This window comes from Osmerus mordax, chromosome 24 (assembly GCF_038355195.1).
Source record: "Osmerus mordax isolate fOsmMor3 chromosome 24, fOsmMor3.pri, whole genome shotgun sequence".
Lineage (NCBI taxonomy): Eukaryota > Metazoa > Chordata > Actinopteri > Osmeriformes > Osmeridae > Osmerus > Osmerus mordax.
The window spans coordinates 9,530,007-9,551,404 of NC_090073.1; the positions used below are offsets into that span (position 1 = coordinate 9,530,007).

The 21,398-nt window shown below is 50.8% G+C and overlaps 4 protein-coding genes across 4 annotated transcripts; 1 reads left to right on the forward strand and 3 right to left on the reverse strand.

Annotated features, from left to right (window-relative positions):
- Positions 1-217: 217 nt before the first annotated feature.
- On the reverse strand, positions 218-10,639 carry sart3 (spliceosome associated factor 3, U4/U6 recycling protein). Its single transcript, XM_067228317.1, has 19 exons — positions 10,451-10,639; positions 9,646-9,772; positions 9,327-9,431; positions 9,012-9,196; positions 8,452-8,557; positions 6,515-6,639; positions 6,128-6,283; positions 5,424-5,562; positions 4,999-5,106; positions 4,747-4,824; positions 4,284-4,342; positions 3,920-4,029; positions 3,727-3,839; positions 3,184-3,260; positions 2,226-2,394; positions 1,673-2,100; positions 1,267-1,419; positions 944-1,125; positions 218-752 (listed from the first exon to the last, which is right to left on the reverse strand). Exons 1-19 carry the CDS (start codon positions 10,637-10,639, stop codon positions 551-553), a joined length of 2,811 nt encoding a protein of 936 aa, XP_067084418.1. The 3' UTR covers positions 218-550.
- A 303-nt stretch (positions 10,640-10,942) lies between these two features.
- Positions 10,943-12,850, forward strand: iscua (iron-sulfur cluster assembly enzyme a). The gene is made up of 5 exons (XM_067228009.1): positions 10,943-11,080; positions 11,577-11,690; positions 11,776-11,886; positions 11,981-12,059; positions 12,154-12,850. Exons 1-5 carry the CDS (start codon positions 10,982-10,984, stop codon positions 12,243-12,245), a joined length of 495 nt encoding a protein of 164 aa, XP_067084110.1. The 5' UTR covers positions 10,943-10,981; the 3' UTR covers positions 12,246-12,850.
- Positions 12,851-12,913: 63 nt separating this feature from the next.
- On the reverse strand, positions 12,914-14,314 carry si:ch211-191d15.2 (leucine-rich repeat-containing protein 24). The gene has a single exon (XM_067228514.1). It carries the CDS (start codon positions 14,312-14,314, stop codon positions 12,914-12,916), a length of 1,401 nt encoding a protein of 466 aa, XP_067084615.1.
- A 3,422-nt stretch (positions 14,315-17,736) lies between these two features.
- On the reverse strand, positions 17,737-21,398 carry tmem119a (transmembrane protein 119a). The gene is made up of 3 exons (XM_067228515.1): positions 21,280-21,398; positions 18,371-18,586; positions 17,737-18,250 (listed from the first exon to the last, which is right to left on the reverse strand). The coding sequence occupies exons 1-3, from the start codon at positions 21,396-21,398 to the stop codon at positions 17,737-17,739; spliced, it is 849 nt and encodes a 282-aa protein (XP_067084616.1).

The following is a 21,398-nucleotide window of genomic DNA, read 5'->3' on the forward strand; positions in this document are numbered from 1 at the left end:
CCTGAACACACACAGGATAAACAAGGACTATTCATTGATGTAATACATCTATGTGAGCTATATACAGTACCTTCCATGATACATCTCAAAGTCAAGATCTTGCATATTTACCTTTTCAAACAAAACACATTTTATAAGTTTGAATATAAAAAATACTCTGTTTAGGTTTGTTTCCCTAACCAGAACAACTTCAGCACACCTTACACACCTTGCACCATGAGGTTCACAACTTTTTATATATTTACAAACAAATATATATGACACAGCTTTTTTTTATAAAATATCTTTGCCTTTCAAAAACACAAAACACAAATTGGTCATAAAACAGACATTCTATCACACTTTTTCCAAACGAACGTTCAAAAGAGTCACAGGTGAAGTGGGAGGAGCCAGGGGGATTAAGGCTTTCTCATAGGAGCAGAGCGTAAAGGGGGGGGGGGGGGGGCAGGATTAAAGGGAAGTCTACCTCTTACAGAAACACCCCACCATCTCTCCTCTGTAAGGACACAAGATGGCTTTCCATATCAAGGCAAGGTACGGAACGGAAGCATCATTTTTTCGTCATGAGCATTCTGGCAAAGTCTGAGTTGGAGAGGGGCTTGGCTTGTGCTTCAGGGGGCGTGTCTCCGGCAGAGTTCACCGCCTCGCCGGCTGGTTTAGACGTGGTCCCGTTCTCGGCCTGCCCTGCCGGGCCGGTGTGGCGGTTCAGGGAGCGGGGCAGCAGGGACAGCTGCGTGCGGCCTTTCCCCCTCCTGGACAACAGAACATCCACATCAAACCAAGTTCACTGCGCTCACGTCGGAAAACTATCCATGGTTTGGGGTTTGTCATGTTTACACTGCAACTGAGCTCTTTTTGCTCACCGACTCACGTTGCGCACACACACACACACACACACAAAAGAGCGAGGCAGGGTGTGTGATGGAGGCAGGGTGTAACTCACGCTCCGTAGGCCTGTCGAGGCACCAGGGTCCTGCTGGGTCCGGGCAGGTCCAGGTTCCTGCTGCGCCGGGGCGGGTTGCTGATGGCCACGGCCAGCGTGTGCTCCTCCACCACCATCCCGTCCATCTTCAGCACGGCCTGAGACGCCTCGGCCTCGTCCGCAAACTCCACGTACGCCAGGCCCTGCAGAACACGCTGGGCTTAACTCACGCTCGCATGCAGATTGTGAACGATGTAAGTCAGGAATCGTTGTAGTGATGCTATTTCTAACCTGACATCTGGTGGAGCAACATCTGCTTCCCCCCCCCTCCCCCCCTCCCTCACCTTGGGCTGTCCCGAGCGGTGAGTGACCAGGCGGATGTCTTTGATGGTGCCGTAGCCTCGACACATCTCCTCCAGCCGCTCCTTGTTGCAGGAGTAGGGCAGGCCAGAGATGAAGATCTTGTGTCTCTCTAGATCCACGCTGTACTTGAACACCTTGAGAGAAACAAACGTAGAAGAAGAGGTTCCTTGGAGATGTTTTACAACACGGAGACTCTGTTCTGTGTTTGGGGGAAGAGGGAGTGAGACATGGTCTACTCAACACCAGTCCTCTCCCAGTCCCTCAGATCTACACTCCTACACAAGTATCTGCTCCATGAAGGCTAAGGCCTTAACAATCAAGCTCCTTCTCTATTCAATTCCAGCCCTAAAAAAGTCAAATCAATTACAATAAAATAAAACCACTAACCTTGAAGTCTGGGTTCTTGCTTTTGTCCACGCAGGGTGACACAAACATGGGCCTGCCGTTCACCAACTTCCTGTCCAGCTTCAGAGCCTCCGCCACCGACGCCCGGCCCTCGAACTGGACGTAGCCGTAGCCCCGGAAGGTTCCGTTCCCGGCGAACACCAGGCGCACCTGGCTGATGGGTCCACAGGGGTGGAAATTCTCCCTGAGCCGGGCCTCTGGGTCAGACAGCGTGTAGGCCAGGTTACTGACGAACACGCTGCAGTCGTCTCTGCGCTCCTCCGGCTCCTCCTGGCTGTTCTTCCCGGACGCCGCTGACCCCGCCTGGCTCTGATTGGTCCCCTCAGGCTTGCGTCTGGGCGGGGCTTTGCTCTCCGTCTCCATGAACTCCTCCCCCTGTCCCCCCCGACGATGCCTCTTTGCACCTTGCTCTGTGAGAGACCAGGGGAAGGGATGTCATGAAGCGCAAGGGCCGACTCAGTTTCAACAGCAGCCTTCTGTGTTTGAAACCCTGTCCTGACCAGAGTTCAGGAGGAGATGGTGTCAGGCTCCCTACCTGGCTCGTCGCCCCAGTCCTGGAAGTCCTCCTGGGCCTTCCTCTTCTCCCCAGGGCGCCCGGGGGGTTTCGAACCCTTCTTCTGGCTCTTCTTGTCTGCCCTGGCCCTCCGACGCTGCTCCGTCTTGTCCTCCTCCTGTCTGGCCTGGGAGGCCTCCTTCACTGCCACCTGGAGGGAGGGAGGGAGGGAGAGCAGGTTTAGGAGAAACAGACGGCAGCAGACAGAGAGGACACCAGGATTCAGACAGCAGGCCTCACAGGGCTGTGTTCAGACAGCAGGCCTCACAGGGCTGTGTTCAGACAGCAGGCCTCACAGGGCTGTGTTCAGACAGCAGGCCTCACAGGGCTGTGTTCAGACAGCAGGCCTCACAGGGCTGTGTTCAGACAGCAGGCCTCACAGGGCTGTGTTCAGACAGCAGGCCTCACAGGGCTGTGTTCAGACAGCAGGCCTCACAGGGCTGTGTTCAGACAGCAGGCCTCACAGGGCTGTGTTCAGACAGCAGGCCTCACAGGGCTGTGTTCAGACAGCAGGCCTCACAGGGCTGTGTTCAGACAGCAGGCCTCACAGGGCTGTGTTCAGACAGCAGGCCTCACAGGGCTGTGTTCAGACAGCAGGCCTCACAGGGCTGTGTTCAGACAGCAGGCCTCACAGGGCTGTGTTCAGACAGCAGGCCTCACAGGACTGTGTTCAGACAGCGGGCCTCACAGGGCTGTGTTCAGACAGCGGGCCTCACAGGGCTGTGTTCAGACAGCAGGCCTCACAGGGCTGTGTTCAGACAGCAGGCCTCACAGGACTGTGTTCAGACAGTAGGCCTCACAGGGCTGTGTTCAGACAGCAGGCCTCACAGGGCTGTGTTCAGACAGCAGGCCTCACAGGGCTGTGTTCAGACAGCAGGCCTCACAGTGCTGTGTTCAGACAGCAGGCCTCACAGGGCTGTGTTCAGACAGTAGGCCTCACCTTGGCCCTCTGCTCGCTGACTCGGTTGAGCCGAGTTTCAGTCTTCTGCACGGCCGTGTCCCAGTCCTCCAGAGAGCCTGGAGGAGACACGCACAGATCAACACCTGACACAACTACAGCTTCTTCCAAAACTGAGCTTCTGAAAACTGAAATTGTGAGTTTCAACAACGACATGCCAGCTGCCCAGGCTGTGTGTGGCTGTGTCAGGCTGTGTGTGGTGTCTGGTGCAGGCTGTGTGTGGTGTCTGGTGCAGGCTGTGTGTGGTGTCTGGTGCAGGCTGTGTGTGGTGTCTGGTGCAGGCTGTGTGTGGTGTCTGGTGCAGGCTGTGTGTGGTGTCTGGTGCAGGCTGTGTGTGGTGTCTGGTGCAGGCTGTGTGTGGTGTCTGGTGCAGGCTGTGTGTGGTGTCTGGTGCAGGCTGTGTGTGGTGTCTGGTGCAGGCTGTGTGTGGTGTCTGGTGCAGGCTGTGTGTGGTGTCTGGTGCAGGCTGTGTGTGGTGTCTGGTGCAGGCTGTGTGTGGTGTCTGGTGCAGGCTGTGAGTCTCACCTTCCACCCTCTCAAAGGAGAGCAGCACCTCACACACGTGTTCTGGGTAGTCTGAGGTGCACTGGACAGCCCTGTGGAGAGCCTTCCTGCAGTGGAGCGCATCTCCGTATGACCTGCAAACACACACACACACAGTCAGAATCCTCATACGGCTCAGCACCCCCCCCCCACCCCCCCAGGCCTGACCCCTGACCTCTCCAGGTTGTAGTACTCCAGCCACATGTTGGCGTACTTGGCGTTCCCCCGGGTCATGATGTTGTCCCACAGCTCGCGGGCCTTCTGCATGTTCCTGCAGTGCAGCGCCTGGCGGAGGGAGGAGCAGGGTGACCATGGAGGACTGACGTGGGGACAGGCTACGGCACTTTCTGAGGGTGGGGACCTTTTTGTTTAGGTATGATTTGGTTTTGTAACAAATATAACACGTCTGTATGGTTAGTTTTTCCATATAGTTTATGTTTATTTTGTTACTATTTCATCTCCAACGTGGCTCCATCACCATGAGGTGAAGCCATGACCATGTGATGTGAGAGATGAGCCTCTCTCTGTCCTGTGTTTACCTCAATCCTCGCCCAGATCTGCATGATGGTACAGGAGGGGTCTCCACTCTCACTGAACCCTGAGGAGAACACACACACACAGGGAGGTGAGTCAATCGTCCTGCAAGTGGGTGGATAGGTGTGGTGGGGGGTAAGGTGGAGGCCTGGGGGAGGGGGGGAGGGGGGGAGGTGGAGGCCTGGGGGAGGGGGGGAGGTGGAGGCCTGGGGGAGGGGGGGAGGCCTGGGGGAGGGGGGGAGGTGGTGAGGCGGAGGCCTGGGGGAGGGGGGGAGGCGGAGGCCTGGGGGAGGGGGGGAGGCGGAGGCCTGGGGGAGGGGGGGAGGCGGAGGCCTGGGGGAGGGGGGGAGGCGGAGGCCTGGGGGAGGGGGGGAGGCGGAGGCCTGGGGGAGGCGGAGGCCTGGGGGAGGGGGAGGCCTGGGGGAGGCGGAGGCCTGGGGGAGGCCTGGGGGAGGGGGATGGACTCACTCTCCTCCACGTCCTGCTTCAGGTAGTCCAGGGAGCGGCTGAAGGCTGCCCGCAGATCCTCCAGCTCCCTGCTGGACTCTGCAGGAGGAAACACAGCAATCAGCACATCTACGCATGGATATGATCTATGTACATACATCCATGAGTGTGTGTGCGTACATACATGTGTAATCAAAAGACAAAGGGACACGTGTAGACACATAAACTGACAGGGACGCTGTGTGGGCTGGTACAGCAGAGACGTGCCTTCACCTTTGCTGAAGTCCACCCTCCTCCTCAGGTAGTCCAGGTAGGCCTGCCAGATGTCCACGTAGTCCGTGGCCTGGATGAAACCAGCAGTCAGGGCCTTCTCAAAAACATCTGTCAAAGACGTCGAGATGGCTGGAGTCAGGTGGCTGAGCGGTTAGGGAAGCGGGCTTGTAATCAGAAGGTTGCCAGATCGATTCCTGGCCGTGTCAAATGACGTTGTGTCCTTGGGCAAGGCACTTCACCCTACTTACCTCGGGGGAATGTCCCTGTACTTACTGTAAGTCGCTCTGGATAAGAGCGTCTGCTAAATGACTAAATGTAAATGTAAGATTCTGAAGGAGGTCAGTCCTTGTGTTTAGTGTGGCAGTTGGAATGGTGTGCAAACTGCTGTAAAGGGGATCAATCGATGGATGGATGGTTGTGGTTACCGAGGACGGTGGTGTGATCGGCTCCGTGTCTCTCCAGGGCCAGCAGGTAGCTCCTCCACAGGCCCATGGTCCACGGACAGTTCCTGACCGCTCGGTCGTGACAGGAGAGGACGATGTCTCTGATCTTCAGCTGACGGTCCTGGAACGCGGGCGGGAAACAGGTCAGTAACGCTTAGCAACAGCGCACCTTCCGTTTTTCACCTTCAGCGCACGCTGCCTGTTTGTGAAGGCGCTCCCACAGCGAGGGACATAAAGCTGTCGTGTAAATAAAGCTACGGCAATTTAATTATGACCCACCGCCATCACTTTAATCACTCTGATGATTTTTTTTTTACTTTAATCACAATACATTTTCATACAAGCGTGAATGCAATAAATAAAGAAGTAAACTTTCCCAAGAGTCCTACATAAAACTTGGAACCAAAATTACTCTGAAATAAAGTCAAACGTATGCATAAATAATAAGAAAATGTGACACATTTTTATATAATATTTCCTGCTATCATCCCCCCAGCCTCTCGCTCTGACGGAATAGCACTTGCTATCTGTTTGCGACTGCTAAATGACTAAATGTTTGCTGTTTGCAATCTTGGCATCTCATCAGCATCCCATTAAAGCAATTACCCAGCCCATGAATACATTAGGAGGAGCTGCAGGGTGTGAGTGATTAAAGCGTGCAGAGCGGGAGAGGAGGAGATCCTCACCAGGTAGCTGGTGTAGCGCGCCCACATGTCTGGTACCAGGCAGTTCTCGGCCAGCGCGCGCTCAAAGATGATCTGGACCCGCGCTGGGTCGCCCTCCTTCAGCTCGTACTCCATGTAGCTCTGATACTCTGCCAGCTTAGGGGGCTCCGCCGCCAGCTGGGACACACACACACACACACACACATACACACGGACACACACACACACACACGGACACACACACACACACACACACACACACACACACACACACACACACATTAGAGCCAGCTGTTCACGCGCGGCACAGCACAAACAGCAGGTTTAACCCTTTACAGACAACAATCCTTTGTCTTCCCTCATTAACTGGGCGTTATGAAACGGTGGTTGTTGGTTTGGTTACCGTACCAGAGCTTGTTCGTGAGGTTTGCTCTTGTGCATGTGCTGAAGAGCTCGTCTGTACTGCTGGGTGACGGTCTCAGCCACGCCCTGCTCAGACCATTCCTCATACTCCGCGTAGGTTGCGTCCATGTCTGCAAGGTAACGCATTCATTCACCAGAGGATTTGATCAGAAGAGATGTACAGTACCGGGGAGATTTGAACCTGTGGTCTGCTGTCAAGGTGCCTCTAACCACCGAGCTACACCCTCATGAACCACTGGATGTGCAACAGCCCAGTTCTCCCAGGAGACCCCTTCAGGACTGCTTATGACACCACTCATTCAGAGCAAGAAGCCTTTGAAGGAAGCACGTTCATTATAAAAAGGTACCAGATTGTGGAAACGTGATTCGATCAGAAGCGAATCCTTTTCAGACTCTTCCGAGCTTGTCTTTGTTCTGATCCGGTGGCGTCATGTTTGCCGGCTCCTACACACACCCCTTCCCTCCTCCTCTGGACCAAACAGCAGCCAGTGACTGACAGGCTTTATGATAAGGGGGATTATACTGTGAGCGCTGGCACAGGTTAGCGCCTGGGGGAGGACTCAGTCGTTCCAGGAATGCCTCTGGTGGCCGTTCAGCCCCACCACACAGAAGCGTTCAGCCCCACCACACAGAAGCGTTCAGCCCCACCACACAGAAGCGTTCAGCCCCACCACACAGAAGCGTTCAGCCCCACCACACAGAAGCGTTCAGCCCCAACACACAGAAGCGTTCAGCCCCAACACACAGAAGCGTTCAGCCCCAACACACAGAAGCGTTCAGCCCCAACACACAGAAGCGTTCAGCCCCAACACACAGAAGCGTTCAGCCCCAACACACAGAAGCGTTCAGCCCCAACACACAGAAGCGTTCAGCCCCACCACACAGAAGCGTTCAGCCCCACCACACAGAAGCGTTCAGCCCCACCACACAGAAGCGTTCAGCCCCACCACACAGAAGCGTTCAGCCCCACCACACAGAAGCGTTCAGCCCCACCACACAGAAGCGTTCAGCCCCAACACACAGAAGCGTTCAGCCCCAACACACAGAAGCGTTCAGCCCCAACACACAGAAACGTTCAGCCCCAACACACAGAAGCGTTCAGCCCCAACACACAGAAGCGTTCAGCCCCAACACACAGAAGCGTTCAGCCCCAACACACAGAAGCGTTCAGCCCCAACACACAGAAGCGTTCAGCCCCAACACACAGAAGCGTTTAGCCCCAACACACAGAAGCGTTCAGCCCCAACACACAGAAGCGTTCAGCCCCAACACACAGAAGCGTTCAGCCCCAACACACAGAAGCGTTCAGCCCCAACACACAGAAGCGTTCAGCCCCAACACACAGAAGCGTTCAGCCCCAACACACAGAAGCGTTCAGCCCCAACACACAGAAGAGCCAGACCATCTGGCTCTCTCTTGGCCAGCAATGCTTCTCTGAGCAGGACTATTCTGCTGTGACGGTGCTGCTGGTCACGCTGAGAAGGAAGGCTGTTTGTTAACCCGCTAGTCTGGCTCGCACCACCCGCAAAATCCCTCGTCCAGACTAGCCGTCCGTACCACCTGCTCTCAGAGGGCCCTGGAGGACACAGCGTCTGTGAGCAGCTTCTCTCAGCCTCTCTCAGCCCTGGTCCTCATGTTCTGTACATTATAGATGTTTCCCTCTTCCAACACACCTGATTCTAATGAATAGATCGTTATCAGGCTTTAAACTATCAGCGATCCTTTCAACTGAATCCGGTGTTGGAAGAGGGAAGCATCTAGAACACGCAGGACAGCGGTCTCTGAGGACCAGGGTGGAGACAGGCAGCATTAGAGGAACACGGTAACGCTACAGTGGATGTCTTGCAGTGAATCCTCTTTGTGTCACACCACACCCCCCCCCCAACATCCTATCCTCAGAGAAGTGAAGAGCAAATCCTTACCCATGAAGGGGATGGCCAGCTGGCGGCGGAACAGGGCGTGGATGCGTTCGAGCTGCGCGTTCACCAGCCCCTGCTGCTCCCGGCTGAGGATACTGCCAGGGGGGGGCTGGGGAGAGACATGCAGCCGCTTAGAAATATCTGGATGCTTTCTTCTTCTTTGTCTTCTCTGTCTGGGAGTCAGGTGGCTGAGCGGTGAGGGAATCGGGCTAGTAATCCGAAGGTTGCCAGTTCGATTCCCGGTCATGCCAACTGACGTTGTGTCCTTGGGCAAGGCACTTCACCCTACTTGCCTCGGGGGGAATGTCCCTGTACTTACTGTAAGTCGCTCTGGATAAGAGCGTCTGCTAAATGACTAAATGTAAATGTCTTCTAACAGTAAATAACTTAGTTTATCAGTATCATAAACTTTGTTTATCAGTAATGCCAGGCGTCCTTATTGAACGACGTGTTTTGAATTACCGAACGACCTCCGGGGAGATGTGAGATGGAGAGAGGGGTGAGTGTGTGTGTTCCAGGGTCGTGAGTTCAGACGCTGGGGTGAGGTAGCTGGGTGCTCCTACCTGAACGGTAGACAGGATGGCGTTCTCAAACTCCCTGAAGGCATCCCACACGGTGGCTCCCTTCGTCATGTGAAGCCCCACTGCCGTCAGGGCCCTCTCAAAGATGCCCCTCACCTTCTCTATCCCGCCCGGAGACCCCATGCCCCCGATCGAATACTGAGCGTACTCCAGCCAGATTTCAGGGCCTAGGTGGCAGGGAAGACGGCACGTTAGTGATACCGTGAGAGAACCACGCTGGAATAGGAATGGGGGTTGAGAATGATGGGATGGGTGGTTAAGCACTAGTTTAGTAGTGCTTGCGAGTTTATTACTCACATATGTAGTCTTTCACAGCTTTCTCAAACAGCTCGTACACTTTCTCCCGGTTGGGCTCCTCTTCTGTCATGCGAATCTCGTCTTTCAGCCAATCCAGCCAGATCTCTGCAGGACAGATGGGTCAACCTCCACATACAGCAACACCTACTTCTATAAGACTGACATGTCAGCCTCTATATGTACTCCAATTGTAATGAGGAACAAAACGTATGTTTCCTCAGCAATTCAGGCTCTTTGAATGGTGCTACAGCCGCCAAATGAATAATAGCACAACCGTTTGCGAGGCATAGTCAACAGCACCCGCAAAAAAGTCACCGACCTTCTGTGAGAGGAAAAAGCTCGCTCATCTTTTGCCGTGCCTTGCGGAGCCGAACTAACTCGCCCTCTTGTCGGAGTAGTTTGATCAGGTCCACATGACAATTGTAGTCGAAAGCGTTGATTGAAAGCTGAAAGTCAAAAGGCATAGAATCGACCATGTATAAATTAAACCGCGCAATAGATGGTGGTAGTGAAACCTGGGGGTTTGTGGGGACATCTGGCGTGTTAGCAAGCTAACAACCATCTCAGCGACTTGGCGCGTATTTAGCTCAACACGTTGAGGTCAGGGATCAACCAAGTTCAACACAAGACATAGCAGTAGATGCAGTTGCCTAACAAGCCATATAGCAATCGACACCTTTGTGTTACTGTCGCTTTTACACAGTCAGAATGTGACATTTTCAAAGCAGTAGAGATTAAAAGTATCACGACAGTAAATGTCATCCTCTTTGGACAGTTGTTTCTACATCGTCTATGCTAGTGCTAGTGCCGACTAGCTGGCTTGCAGGCTAGCTATATGTTGTGCAGTGCCAACAATGACTATAATTGAAATGCAAATGCGTGTTAACTAGCTGCGACTGTCCATGGTGAGGAAGGAATATTAGTAGACCTACAGCTGTTCGAAGCGAACTTACTGTTTACATTTACTGTGTGATTAGCTCTGAACGAGCCAGGCTAGCTCTAACTCCATTCATTCGAACTAAGTAGCTAGCTAGCAATGCTAGCTAGCGTCTAGCCAGATCTATGTGCTTTAGTACAGCAGATAGCTAGGTACGGTAGCACTAGCTAGCTCGTCAGCTACCTACCTGTTCTTCCAAACGTTGAATTTCAGCTTCATTTTCCTTCTCGTCCTCGGACGATTCGTCCTCCTCTTCTTCGTCTAAATTTTCGACCCCCATGCCTTCCTCTTCGTCCGACTCCATTTCTCTTTCCATTCCTGCATCTTCCTCCATGTCTTGCAACTGCGTTTCTTCTACGTTCCCTGTTGCTGCCATGTTGGAAGGATAGTGAATGCTACTGGAAATCTCTGCCTGGTAACAGACGGAACTGCCTAATGCAAAGGTAGAGCTTAATTCTGGCAATATCGTCAGTAGTATTGGATGAAGATAATATTCTAGCATGACAGCATGACAAAAGTGGAAATTAAAATACGGTTAGCTGTGTATGTCTGCATTAACTAGCTACTGTACAGCAATTAAATAATGTATGTTCCCTTGTTCAATCTAAATCAACAAAATGGTTTGATCCTCAGACATGTAGGTTAGTGTCATTATAGGGTTATTCCACCAGGTGGCGCAAGCAGTGCATTTTCGATTCTTAACTTCATTTGGACAAACATGGCACTGCTTATGCAAAAATGCGTGAGTCCGTTGATGTTGATAGGTCGAAGATTATTGACTCCGGAAATCAAGTCAGTATGTCCTTATCACAAAAAGGTAATTATATGCATCTCATTACAACAGTCTTAAGTTTGTGTGAAATTGTCAGCGTAGACAATGCGGCATGATTTCTAGCTAACAGTGGTAGACTAATGCTAAAAAGCTAGAGCTAGTCTATCCAGCTTCCACAACAACTTTAGGTAGCTGCTACTATGATTACATGACGGCTTGGATCTGTATGTGTAATTGTCAACTCATACCTTACGGTATGATCTGTACAGTTTTCTAGGGACCGTAACTAGCGTTAAGTTTTAGCTATAGCATTAAACTGAACTGACCTTCATTTGACAGGCTGAACGAAGTTGAAATAACGTTTTCATGGCAACCATAGGTTTTATATTGAACATGAATTTAAAAACGACAAACTAGCGGCAATTATGGAATAGGGGCCTAAACCAGCTAGGTAGTCTAGCTGCTCCAGCTAGTGTTTTCTCTCCACCGTATAACTATTTGACCATCATCTACGTTTCAAACGTCCTGTGTTTATTTCTAGGTGGTGGACCATTACGAAAACCCTAGAAATGTGGGATCACTGGACAAAAACGCCCAGAATGTGGGGACAGGATTAGTGGGTGCTCCTGCGTGCGGAGATGTCATGAAACTCCAGGTAAATCGACCCACAATCTGTTTAAATGACTCATTTTGTTTACTATGATATAATATATAACTATGCTGGTCACGGTTGTCCACAGATTCAGGTGGATGAGATGGGAAAGATAGTGGACGCCAGATTCAAAACGTTCGGCTGCGGTTCGGCTATCGCTTCAAGTTCTCTAGCAACAGAGTGGGTGAAGGGTAAATCTGTAAGTTGAACAACCCCTATTCAAGATGTGATAAGATATGCGTGTTGACAATAATATTACAACGACTTAATTGTATCACTGTTTGTCCATGCAGATTGATGAAGCTCTGAAGATCAAGAACACGCAGATAGCCAAAGAACTATGCCTTCCTCCAGTCAAACTGCATTGCTCCAGTAAGTGTAGCTGACCGAGAAAAAAACCGTTAGCCTCTTAAAACGGATTGCACTGTTTCAATTCTTATGTCCTGTCTTCTTTCCATTCCTCCAGTGCTGGCAGAGGATGCTATAAAGGCAGCTTTGGCAGACTACAGACTCAAGCAGAAGGACATCAAGAAGGAGGAAACCGTAGCTAGCAATTAAGAGTTCCAGCTTGTCACTCAGTCGTGCTCTACAGCATCACAAGGCTCTGGAATCCTAAACGCCATTCTTGGGTCAAGAGGGATATTATTAAACAGCTGACTGCTCTCTCTGTATAGCAGAAGAGAAAGTTGTTTGTCTGACTTCTTGTGGCTCCCATTCGATGTAAAGCCATTTGTCTGGAAGTCTAAAATGTCGGTTTGGATTTATATTACAATATGCTCTAATTAATAGTATTGATTCCTGAATATGAATAGGCCTACATTATGGGTGTAATAAATAACTGGCTTCTTCAACTTCTTGGAGATGTATTCTACACTTCAATCCCATGGATGGGTACACAGAAATCTATATATGTAAATACAAGTTTATTTGTTATGCAAATGTTGTTGGCATTCAAATATTTTGTTGGCAAATGTTTAAATCTGAATGGACCTTGTGGGAGAAGTCACTCAACTTGGCATGAGGTACAGTTAAATTAACAGTAATTTAACTGGACTTGTAGTATACAACACAAATTATATATCATTATATACAAAAATATATTGTCAACGAGTGTATATTATCTTGTTTCATTCCTCTGAATAAACAAACTAAACCAACAGTTAGTTGCTGCACTTGTACACTTGATTTCACGACCAGCAGAAACAGGTGAAAGGTATAAGTACCCGTCAGGACTGTTGAAGTGGTGCCACCCTCTGGTGGTGCAGCAGAACTGTTTTCAGGACCAGGAGCACAGCCAGTGTGAGGAGAACTACCAGCACGCACAACACAGCCAGAAGGGCTATCACCGCTGGGCTTCCCTGGAGACTGAGGGTCCTGGGGGTGGGCGAGGGGCCTGTCCTGCTCGGGGGCACGGCCTCTACGGAGGTTGAGCTATTTGGAGGGTATCGTCCCGTTGAATTGTCCAAACATCTCGGCTCCTCGACGGGCAGAGACGGTGTGGGCTTGATGATTTGGTGAGGTGGGTTTACTTCCGTTGTCGAGTTCAGAGCCAAACAGTCTTCGTAGCTCATTACTTGTAACGTGTGGTGGTCTGGTAACATTCGAGCTTTCGGCTGCGGGTCGGATTCTCCAACGTGGCTTTCTGTCGTGCTCAAGGTGACATCCAGTATTTTCTGTGTTGAACTAGACAGATCTGGAGTGGTGGTTTCCTCTGTAGAGATCGCCAGTCTTCTCTCCGGTCTCGGGGTGAAGCTGAGACTACGGACGTTGGTTTTGAGGACCCGGGGGCAGATGGCCGTGACCGAGAGGTTCAAGAGCAGGCGATGAGCCAGGTGCTGCGGCTCCACACACACCATGTCGGTACTCATCTTCAGCCCGCCCCCCAGCAGCCATCGATAAAGGTACAGGATGTCACACTCACACACCCACAGGTTGTCGGCCAGCTCCATGGAGCGGAGGAGAGGCATGCCGTCGAAGGCGCGCTCCGGGACTGAGCGCAGACAGTTGCTGTTGATCTTCAGGACCTGGAGGTTGACCAGAGCGGCCAGCGAGGGAAAGTCCAGGTCGGAGATGCAGTTTGCCGACAGGTCCAGGTGGGTGAGGGAGGAGGGGAGTTCCAGGGGGAGGCTGGTCAGCCGGTTCCCCTTTAGGGTGAGGACCTGCAGCCTCCCCAGGCCCCGCAGGGCCCCCGGCTGGATGGCCCGGATGCGGTTGTCCTCCAGGTCCAGGCGAGTGAGGTTCCCCAGCTGCCGCAGGGCTCCGGAGGTGATGTAGGTGATGCGGTTGTCCTCCAGCAGGAGGCGCTGCAGGCTGGGCGGCAGGCCACGGGGGAAGCGGCCCAGCTGGTTGTGGCTCAGGCTGAGCTCCTGCAGCCCGGAGAAGCGGCGCAGCAGGTGGTCCACGTTGCAGAGCTGGTTCCGGGCCACGGAGAGGACAGAGGTGCTGAGAGGCACGGAGCGAGGCAGGGCCCGGAGGCCCAGGGACTCACAAAGGACCAGGAGGCCGGGACGGGGGCAGCAGCAGCCGGGAGGGCAGGGGGACGGGGGCAGGCAGGAGAGAGGAGACACCACACACAGAACCAGGAGACCACGGAGGCACCAAGGCAGAGATGGCAAAAGTCCACACATCCTTCGCTCAAGTAGAAGTACAGATACTCACATTTAAAAAGCAGACATTACTACTACCTGTTGGACCTAACATCATATTAATACAATGTATTAATGTATGGGGGGGTGGGGAGGATGGGATGTGTGGGGCTGGGGCAAAGGTAGGGGGAGAGGGGCAGGGGCAGAGATGTGGGGTAGGGGCAGGGGAAGAGGTGTAGGGGAGAGGTAAGAAAAAGCAACAGGAGATTAACAACAACTTGCTTGTTCAACAAACTACAGTTTATGAAGAACCATATGAAAAACTATGATGATCCTACTGTGGAAAGATAATAACCAAAGACGAGACCCCATATTCTGATAATCAAGCACCCACATCAAACAGCGGAACCACTGTCTCTGAATTGCTGCAAATTATTTGCATGCACGCATTAATATTCCGGCTATTTACCATTCCTGCTAGACTGTTGTACGTGCTCCTCTCAAACGACAGACACGCCGGTGATGTGGTCCTTACATGATCCCCGTGTCTCCGTCTCCAGTCCAAACGTTCTCGGAGAATTCCAAACAGCTGCCCATCAAAGTTTAATGACAAAGCGTAAGGTGCAGTATTACTTGTTTTGTATCCTCTTCATCATCCAAATTAATGGCGCACTCCAATTCCGATTCGAAGCCAGAGAACAACGTCAGTCGCATAGGACGATCGCAACCTTTGGCAGAGAAAACGCAACGCAATTGATTTCTGAGGTTAACCACGGTTGAGGTACATCATCTTCCGGTGCGATCCGGGGCCCAGGAGTTTAGAAGAAAACCTCAAACCGTGTTGGCTGACTGACGGAACGGAGAATATGGGTGGTCCTGAGGTAATGTGCTGTCTCCTTGCCAGGTGGGAAAAGTGAGAGTGGACGGGCAGTATATTCCAGAATTATTTAGCACCTCACTGACAAAGGAGCAGGGAATCCGACCCTGTTGTGAGGCTCTTACGGGGCTCACGTTTCAGGCAGTACAACGCAGTTCTTACTTTTGGGCTGTTCGGCCCTCATCTTTGATGTTTGCTTTTTGGTAACTCGACATTTCTGTCCCCTTGCCAAGAGATCTCACTACTATTTTGAAAAAGTAGCCCTGTTTTAAATAATCGTTTCGTGCATGGTCAATGAATTACTTTAAAATGCCCTCAATAGGGATGACAATACAACAATCTTGTACACACAACTATCTCAGTCTTAACATTTCGTGTGTATTGTAATTATTTTGCAATTTGTGTCTTATTGTTTAAGTTTTACCAAAGATGTTTGCATTAGAGATTTGTTCTGGTGAGGAATCCCAATTCAATCATGTTACAGCTTTGAAAATATGCTCAAGGAAGTCATCATTTACTCACTAACGTTTTCACAGACATGTCAACCCATTACAAAAAGACCAAAACAGAGATCTGATTCGGAGAAATCAAGGTGGTTTCACTTTCAAAAAGGCATTTTCAGAGCAAAGCATTCCATGTTTGTTGTTTGATGGCTGCTGAATTATTGATAGAAACGTGTAAGGCAGACAAACAAAAAGCTCCGATCGGCTCCAGGCTCCAGTGCCTCCGGCAGGCTTTGTGTTAGGGCATGACATTACAGCAAGGTGACAAACATCAGGGCCAATCACAAATGTAGGCAGGTGAAACATAGTTTTCTTTTGTGTGTGTGTGTGTGTGTGTGTGCGTGTGTGTGTGTTGGTTCCTCCTTGAAAGTTATGTACACGTTCACAGATTACAGAAAACATAACAAAGTTTGTGTTTAGGAATTGGAGAACAGGCGTCACCAACCGTACAGTTATCATTCCTCCACAGTTAGACTACATGGCAGGAAATGATAGGATGCACCCAAAAAACATGATACCAACGCACACGCTGTGCCTCCTCAATTATAAACGTCCATCCTAGGTTTCCTATCAATTCTACTCAGACTGGGGTGAAACAACAAACTTCTTTGTGCACTCCAAAAGACTTTCAGTCACAATTGTTTTTTTTCTTCAACAAATCTCTTTTATTTAATCTCAATAAAAAAAAGAAATTAAGATTGTGTAAACTGATATGTCATAATGTACAACAAAGGAAAAAGTATTTTGGAGACATTGTTCAAATGGATTGTGTTTGGGTATTGTAGTGTACACAGTTAAAGCTGACAGATACATATCAGAATAACCAAACACATCCAAACACATTTTGTCAGGAAATATTGCTCGCAAAAAGATAAGAAATCATCAAGTATTTGTTGTATTGGCACAGTGAGTGAAGTGATGATGAGTTTGTAAATATAATATTGTCATTCTTAATGCATTTTAAAATTAAAAGAACAAAAACATTTAAATAATATTTATCGATGAGGAAATTAGTCAGTCTATACTGTTTATATTTTTGTACTGTAATGTACAAACACAATTAAGATAATTTGAGGACTACACCTCACAATAGTTTAGCAACATGCAGACAAACAAATACTGACAGCTGTTGAAAGAAATCACATGATCAACAATTACACATTAACATGCTTTCTAATGAGGGAAATATTGTAGAAACGAAAGATGAGAAAAGATGAGAACAAGAAAAAAAAGCATGGGGGGTGGGGGGGGGGGGGGGGGGGTAGAGTAAACTAAGGCTTTAACACGAAATGCAGAAATAAAAAAAGTCAGATTCTACAGGCAGGTTTTTGTACACAGCAGTGGTCACCCAGGCAGCTTTGTCTGGACACACAATACCTCCCTCTCCCCCTTCCCTCTCCTCCTTCCCTCTCCCCCTTACCTCTCCTCCTTCCCTCTCCCGTCTACTTCCCCCAAGACCTCCCTCTATTCCTTACCTCTCCTCCTTCCCTCTCCCGTCTCCTTCCCCCAAGACCTCCCTCTATTCCTTCCCTCTTCTCCTTCCCTCTCCCCCAGGCCTCCCTCTCCCCCAGGCCTCCCTCTCCCCCTTCCCTCTCCGCCAGGCCTCCCTCTCCTCCTTCTCTCTCCCCCAGACCTCCCTCTCCCCCAGGCCTCCCTCTCCTCCTTCTCTCTCCCCCAGGCCTCCCTCTCCTCCTTCCCTCTCCCCCAGGCCTCCCTCTCCCCCTTCCCTCTCCCCTAGGCCTCCCTCTCCCCCTTCCCTCTGCCCCAGGCCTCCCTCTCCTCCTTCTCTCTCCCCCAGGCCTCCCTCTCCCCCAGGCCTCCCTCTCCTCCTTCCCTCTCCCCCAGGCCTCCCTCTCCCCCAGGCCTCCCTCTCCCCCTTCCCTCTCCCCCAGGCCTCCCTCTCCCCCTTCCCTCTCCCCCAGGCCTCCCTCTCCTCCTTCCCTCTCCCCTAGGCCTCCCTCTCCCCCTTCCCTCTCCCCCAGGCCTCCCTCTCCTCCTTCTCTCTCCCCCAGGCCTCCCTCTCCCCCAGGCCTCCCTCTCCTCCTTCTCTCTCCCCCAGGCCTCCCTCTCCCCCAGGCCTGGGACTAGTGCTTCCTGAGGTGGCAGGTGCAGACCACCGGCTGACCGGCTGAGCTCTGCTGCTCCTCCTCCCTCCTCTTGGCCTGCTCCTTCGGCCTGGACTCCACTCTCCTCTTCTCCTCCACCTCCTCCTCCTCCGCCACCCTCACCTTTTTGACCTCTTGATGCCTGGGCTTGATGTCCCTGCCCTCCTTGTCCCCAACCAGGGCCTTGGAGGGGGTGCGCAGGGTGGGGGAAGCCTGGCTCTGGAACCTCTGAACGTGGTCAACCGCGTACGGCCTGCCCTGGAGCCCGCTGGGGGGCTTGACCTGGTCTGTATACTTCCTGGGTGGGTTCGCTGGGGGCTTGTAGGCCTCCAGCTTGCGCTTGTGGCTCATGGCGGAGGCACAGCAGATGATGAAGACCAAGACGATGAGCAGGGAAGTGGCCACGATGATGATGAGCAGGTTCTCCTGAAGGAAGTCCACCACTCGGCTGAGGACAAAGTCCTTGAGGCGGATCATGGTGGTGGTGATGGTGCCGGTGAGAGTGGGAACCTCGGTTCCTCCAGCTCCACCTCCAGCCCCAGCCCCAGCCCCAGCCCCAGCCCCAGCTCCAGCCCCAGCCCCAGCCCCAGCTCCAGCTCCAGCTCCAGCCCCAGGGGAAGGGATGGTAGTGGGGCTGAGGTGGACCAGGAGGGGGATTCTGGTGGAGGAGGCCACAGGCAGCAGGAGCTCCAGCTCTGCTCCGTCTCCACTGCCGTCCATGGACATGCTGAACCGCACCGGGGAGGCGTGACAGCCAGGGGCACACAGCAACGCCAGGGACACGCAGGCCAGCTGAAGACACACACCGAGACTCATCTTCTTGTCAGGCCTGCAACGACAAGAGAGGCTGTCCACACTCAGTAGAACTTGACAAAAATTCAGGACATGTTTAGTAAAAAATAACAAACAAAAAAAATAATTAAAAAAAGAAAATCCCCATGATTAAACTACTTCTTTTCCAGGCACAGCAGTAAGGATGCGTGACCCCGTCGATGTTGAAACGCAGTACAAGTGGAGTCAGGTGGCTGAGCGGTGAGGGAGTCGGACTAGTAATCCGAAGGTTGCCAGTTCGATTCCCGGTCATGCCAACTGACGTTGTGTCCTTGGGCAAGGCACTTCACCCTACTTGCCTCGGGGGAATGTCCCTGTACTTACTGTAAGTCGCTCTGGATAAGAGCGTCTGCTAAATGACTAAATGTAAATGTAAAATGTAGTACAAGCCCCTTGAACCAGCCGCTGTAAAAACTCATAATCGAGAAAACCATAAAGTACAGTATATCTCAACTCAAAACACAGTGTATTCCTGTTCAGCATGTCTCCTGTTCAGGGAAGTCATGCAGGGGAAATCTATTTTAACCAGGCTGCAGTCATTACTTATTTGGGGTGGAGTCCGGGAGTTTGGCAGAGTTTTTAATTTGCATGGTGAAGGGAGAGAGCACACCACACCAAAGCCAAGAAGAAGCTCGATTCCTTGGGTAGCCAACGGGCGTGGGAGCCATGTGGCTGAGCACTCTATATTTACCCTGAAGCAGGGCGCTTCACCAGGGATGTGAGGGGGTTATTTCTGCATGTAGGGGAAGCTTGAGTGCAGTCTTTGCTTTGGGGACCTGGTTCACTTTAACACTGCGAGAGCGTAATGGGATGAAGTTAGGTTTCAGCCGGTGTTTCTAGGTTTCAATCCAAGTCATGACTTGGAACCTAAGAGTGCTTTGAAACGAGCTCTCTGAAGAAACTAGACACTCTTTCCCCTCTAAGTTATCTATTCCTCTCGTTATTCTTGCATCCGTCTCTGTATCTGTCACTCTCTGAAACACTCTCAGAAACTGTAAAAGTCATGATGTGGTTCATGTGCACGTGTGTCAAGATCAATCTGTAAACCATTTGCAGAGATGCTTCTAATTATGTTATCACCCACTACTAGTTGAGTTACAGACAACTTCTAATCACCTTTGAGATTGTGACTCCTCCCCTCTCAATCTTCCAGTAAATACCATCCATGTCTGCTTCTGTGGTCATGCATGCCCCGTGTGTGACAGAAACTACCATCATGCCGAGTTTTCTGAAACTCCCTGCTTGTGCAGTGTGGGTGGGGAGGAACAGAGCGGAGAGCCTCCACCATGGTATTAACCGGCCATAATTACATCTTCAAGAATAGAGCCTCACTTGGCCACTTAAAAGCCCACCCTCACAGAAAAAGCATTGAGGATGATGGATGACTTTTTTGCGACCCTTCCTTACTGTCATGAGTATTCGGTAGTACAGAACATTGGTTTTCCTCTTAAACAAGAACAGATCCTGTTTTCTTGTTCTGTGATCACAAAAGATTCAACCATTTGGATTAAAGTTCACTGGAAACCAAAACACATTCAATTTAAATCACATGGCAAATTGTTCTATAAGAAAAATATTGAAGATGACAGGGTTTGATGATACACTCATCATTTGGTACAACACGCCAAGTCCTGACATTGTCCAACTTAACGAGAATTAAACAAGAAAGAAATATTTAAAACCTTACTTACAGAGGGATGCCTGAGGAAAGAGTCTTCTCCTGAGACAGTTATACCCAGAGACAGAGAGCTAAAGAGCTAGGAGAAGAGAGGAGCAGTTAAAGAGGTTGAAGTGGGTCAGAAACAAGCCTTCGTCTGCTCCCAGAAGTTATACTACGAGTTCTCTCTCTCTCCAACTGTAAAACTACCAGGCTGAAATAGGTCCACCCCCTCGCTTCTCCATCCTCTTCTCCCTCCCCCATCCTCCACCCTCCTCCTCCATCCTTGTGAGTAATATGTGGTCGTTCACAGACATTGTACCCAACCTCAGGAGATGTTTGTTGGAGCTGCGATAAACACACCTGCTGTGAGAGGTACAGCTGGGCAGAGGAGAGCAACACTACAAATTCACAAAGACAGAAGGGATCAGAATAAAAGTATAACCTTTACGCAAATGAAAAAAACTTTTATTTTTTCATGTCATATTTTTGTTGTTCATTTCAGAAATATCATTGACCTGTTTTTCCTTGTCTTCCTTGAGGGTTTAGGTTGGTTTAGGTGCAGTTCTGTTGGCATATGTGAAGTCCTCTGTGATATTGCTTGTAAAAAGGGCCACATGAATGAATTTTATTTAGACAAAGATAAAAATCAGATCCCCACACCCCACCACAGTCGCAAGGCCACACCACTGTATGTTCCACGGCGAAGGTCGGCGGATATTTCGGTCCTTCACAGGGCGCGTTCCTCGATCTCTCCGCCTCCTATAGAGCCCTCTCTAATTAAACCCTCCAGATTACAGCCTCTCTCTGCCCTGAACAGCCTGGGCACAGGGAACGCCTTTCATCCCAACTCACATGAACAAACTCAACATATAAACTTTACGGCCTGTTACAAGCATGTTTCTCAGAAGTCCGATGTCTCTGGATGGAGAAACTCCACGACAATGTGTGAAATCTTGTTCTCAGTGAAAATCGTTTGAAAAGCATTAAAAATGAATTAATCAGAATATAATGCATAAAAATAAGCACATTACCTATTGTTCACTGCTAGTTCAAACACAGAATCCAGTTCCCCAAAGTCCAGCAGTCCAGGGAAGGGCACTGAGAGACAGACCATTCTGTTCCTCATCGCACCCGTCACGTACAGGGGCAT

Coding starts and splice junctions, on each gene's coding strand:
- iscua (XM_067228009.1), top strand. CDS start 10,982: ATGGCACTGCTTATGCAAAAATGCGTGAGTCCGTTGATGTTGATAGGT. Junction 11,691..11,775: donor GAGATGTCATGAAACTCCAG/GTAAATCGACCC, acceptor GGTTGTCCACAG/ATTCAGGTGGATGAGATGGG. Junction 12,060..12,153: donor AGTCAAACTGCATTGCTCCA/GTAAGTGTAGCT, acceptor CCATTCCTCCAG/TGCTGGCAGAGGATGCTATA.
- tmem119a (XM_067228515.1), bottom strand. CDS start 21,398: ATGCCCCTGTACGTGACGGGTGCGATGAGGAACAGAATGGTCTGTCTC. Junction 18,587..21,279: donor GAACTAGCAGTGAACAATAG/GTAATGTGCTTA, acceptor TTGTCGTTGCAG/GCCTGACAAGAAGATGAGTC. Junction 18,251..18,370: donor CCCACTACCATCCCTTCCCC/TGGGGCTGGAGC, acceptor CACTCTCACCGG/CACCATCACCACCACCATGA.
- sart3 (XM_067228317.1), bottom strand. CDS start 10,639: ATGGCAGCAACAGGGAACGTAGAAGAAACGCAGTTGCAAGACATGGAG. Junction 3,840..3,919: donor GAGTACTACAACCTGGAGAG/GTCAGGGGTCAG, acceptor GTGTGTTTGCAG/GTCATACGGAGATGCGCTCC. Junction 2,395..3,183: donor TCAGCGAGCAGAGGGCCAAG/GTGAGGCCTACT, acceptor CCCTCCCTCCAG/GTGGCAGTGAAGGAGGCCTC.
- si:ch211-191d15.2 (XM_067228514.1), bottom strand. CDS start 14,314: ATGTGTGGACTTTTGCCATCTCTGCCTTGGTGCCTCCGTGGTCTCCTG.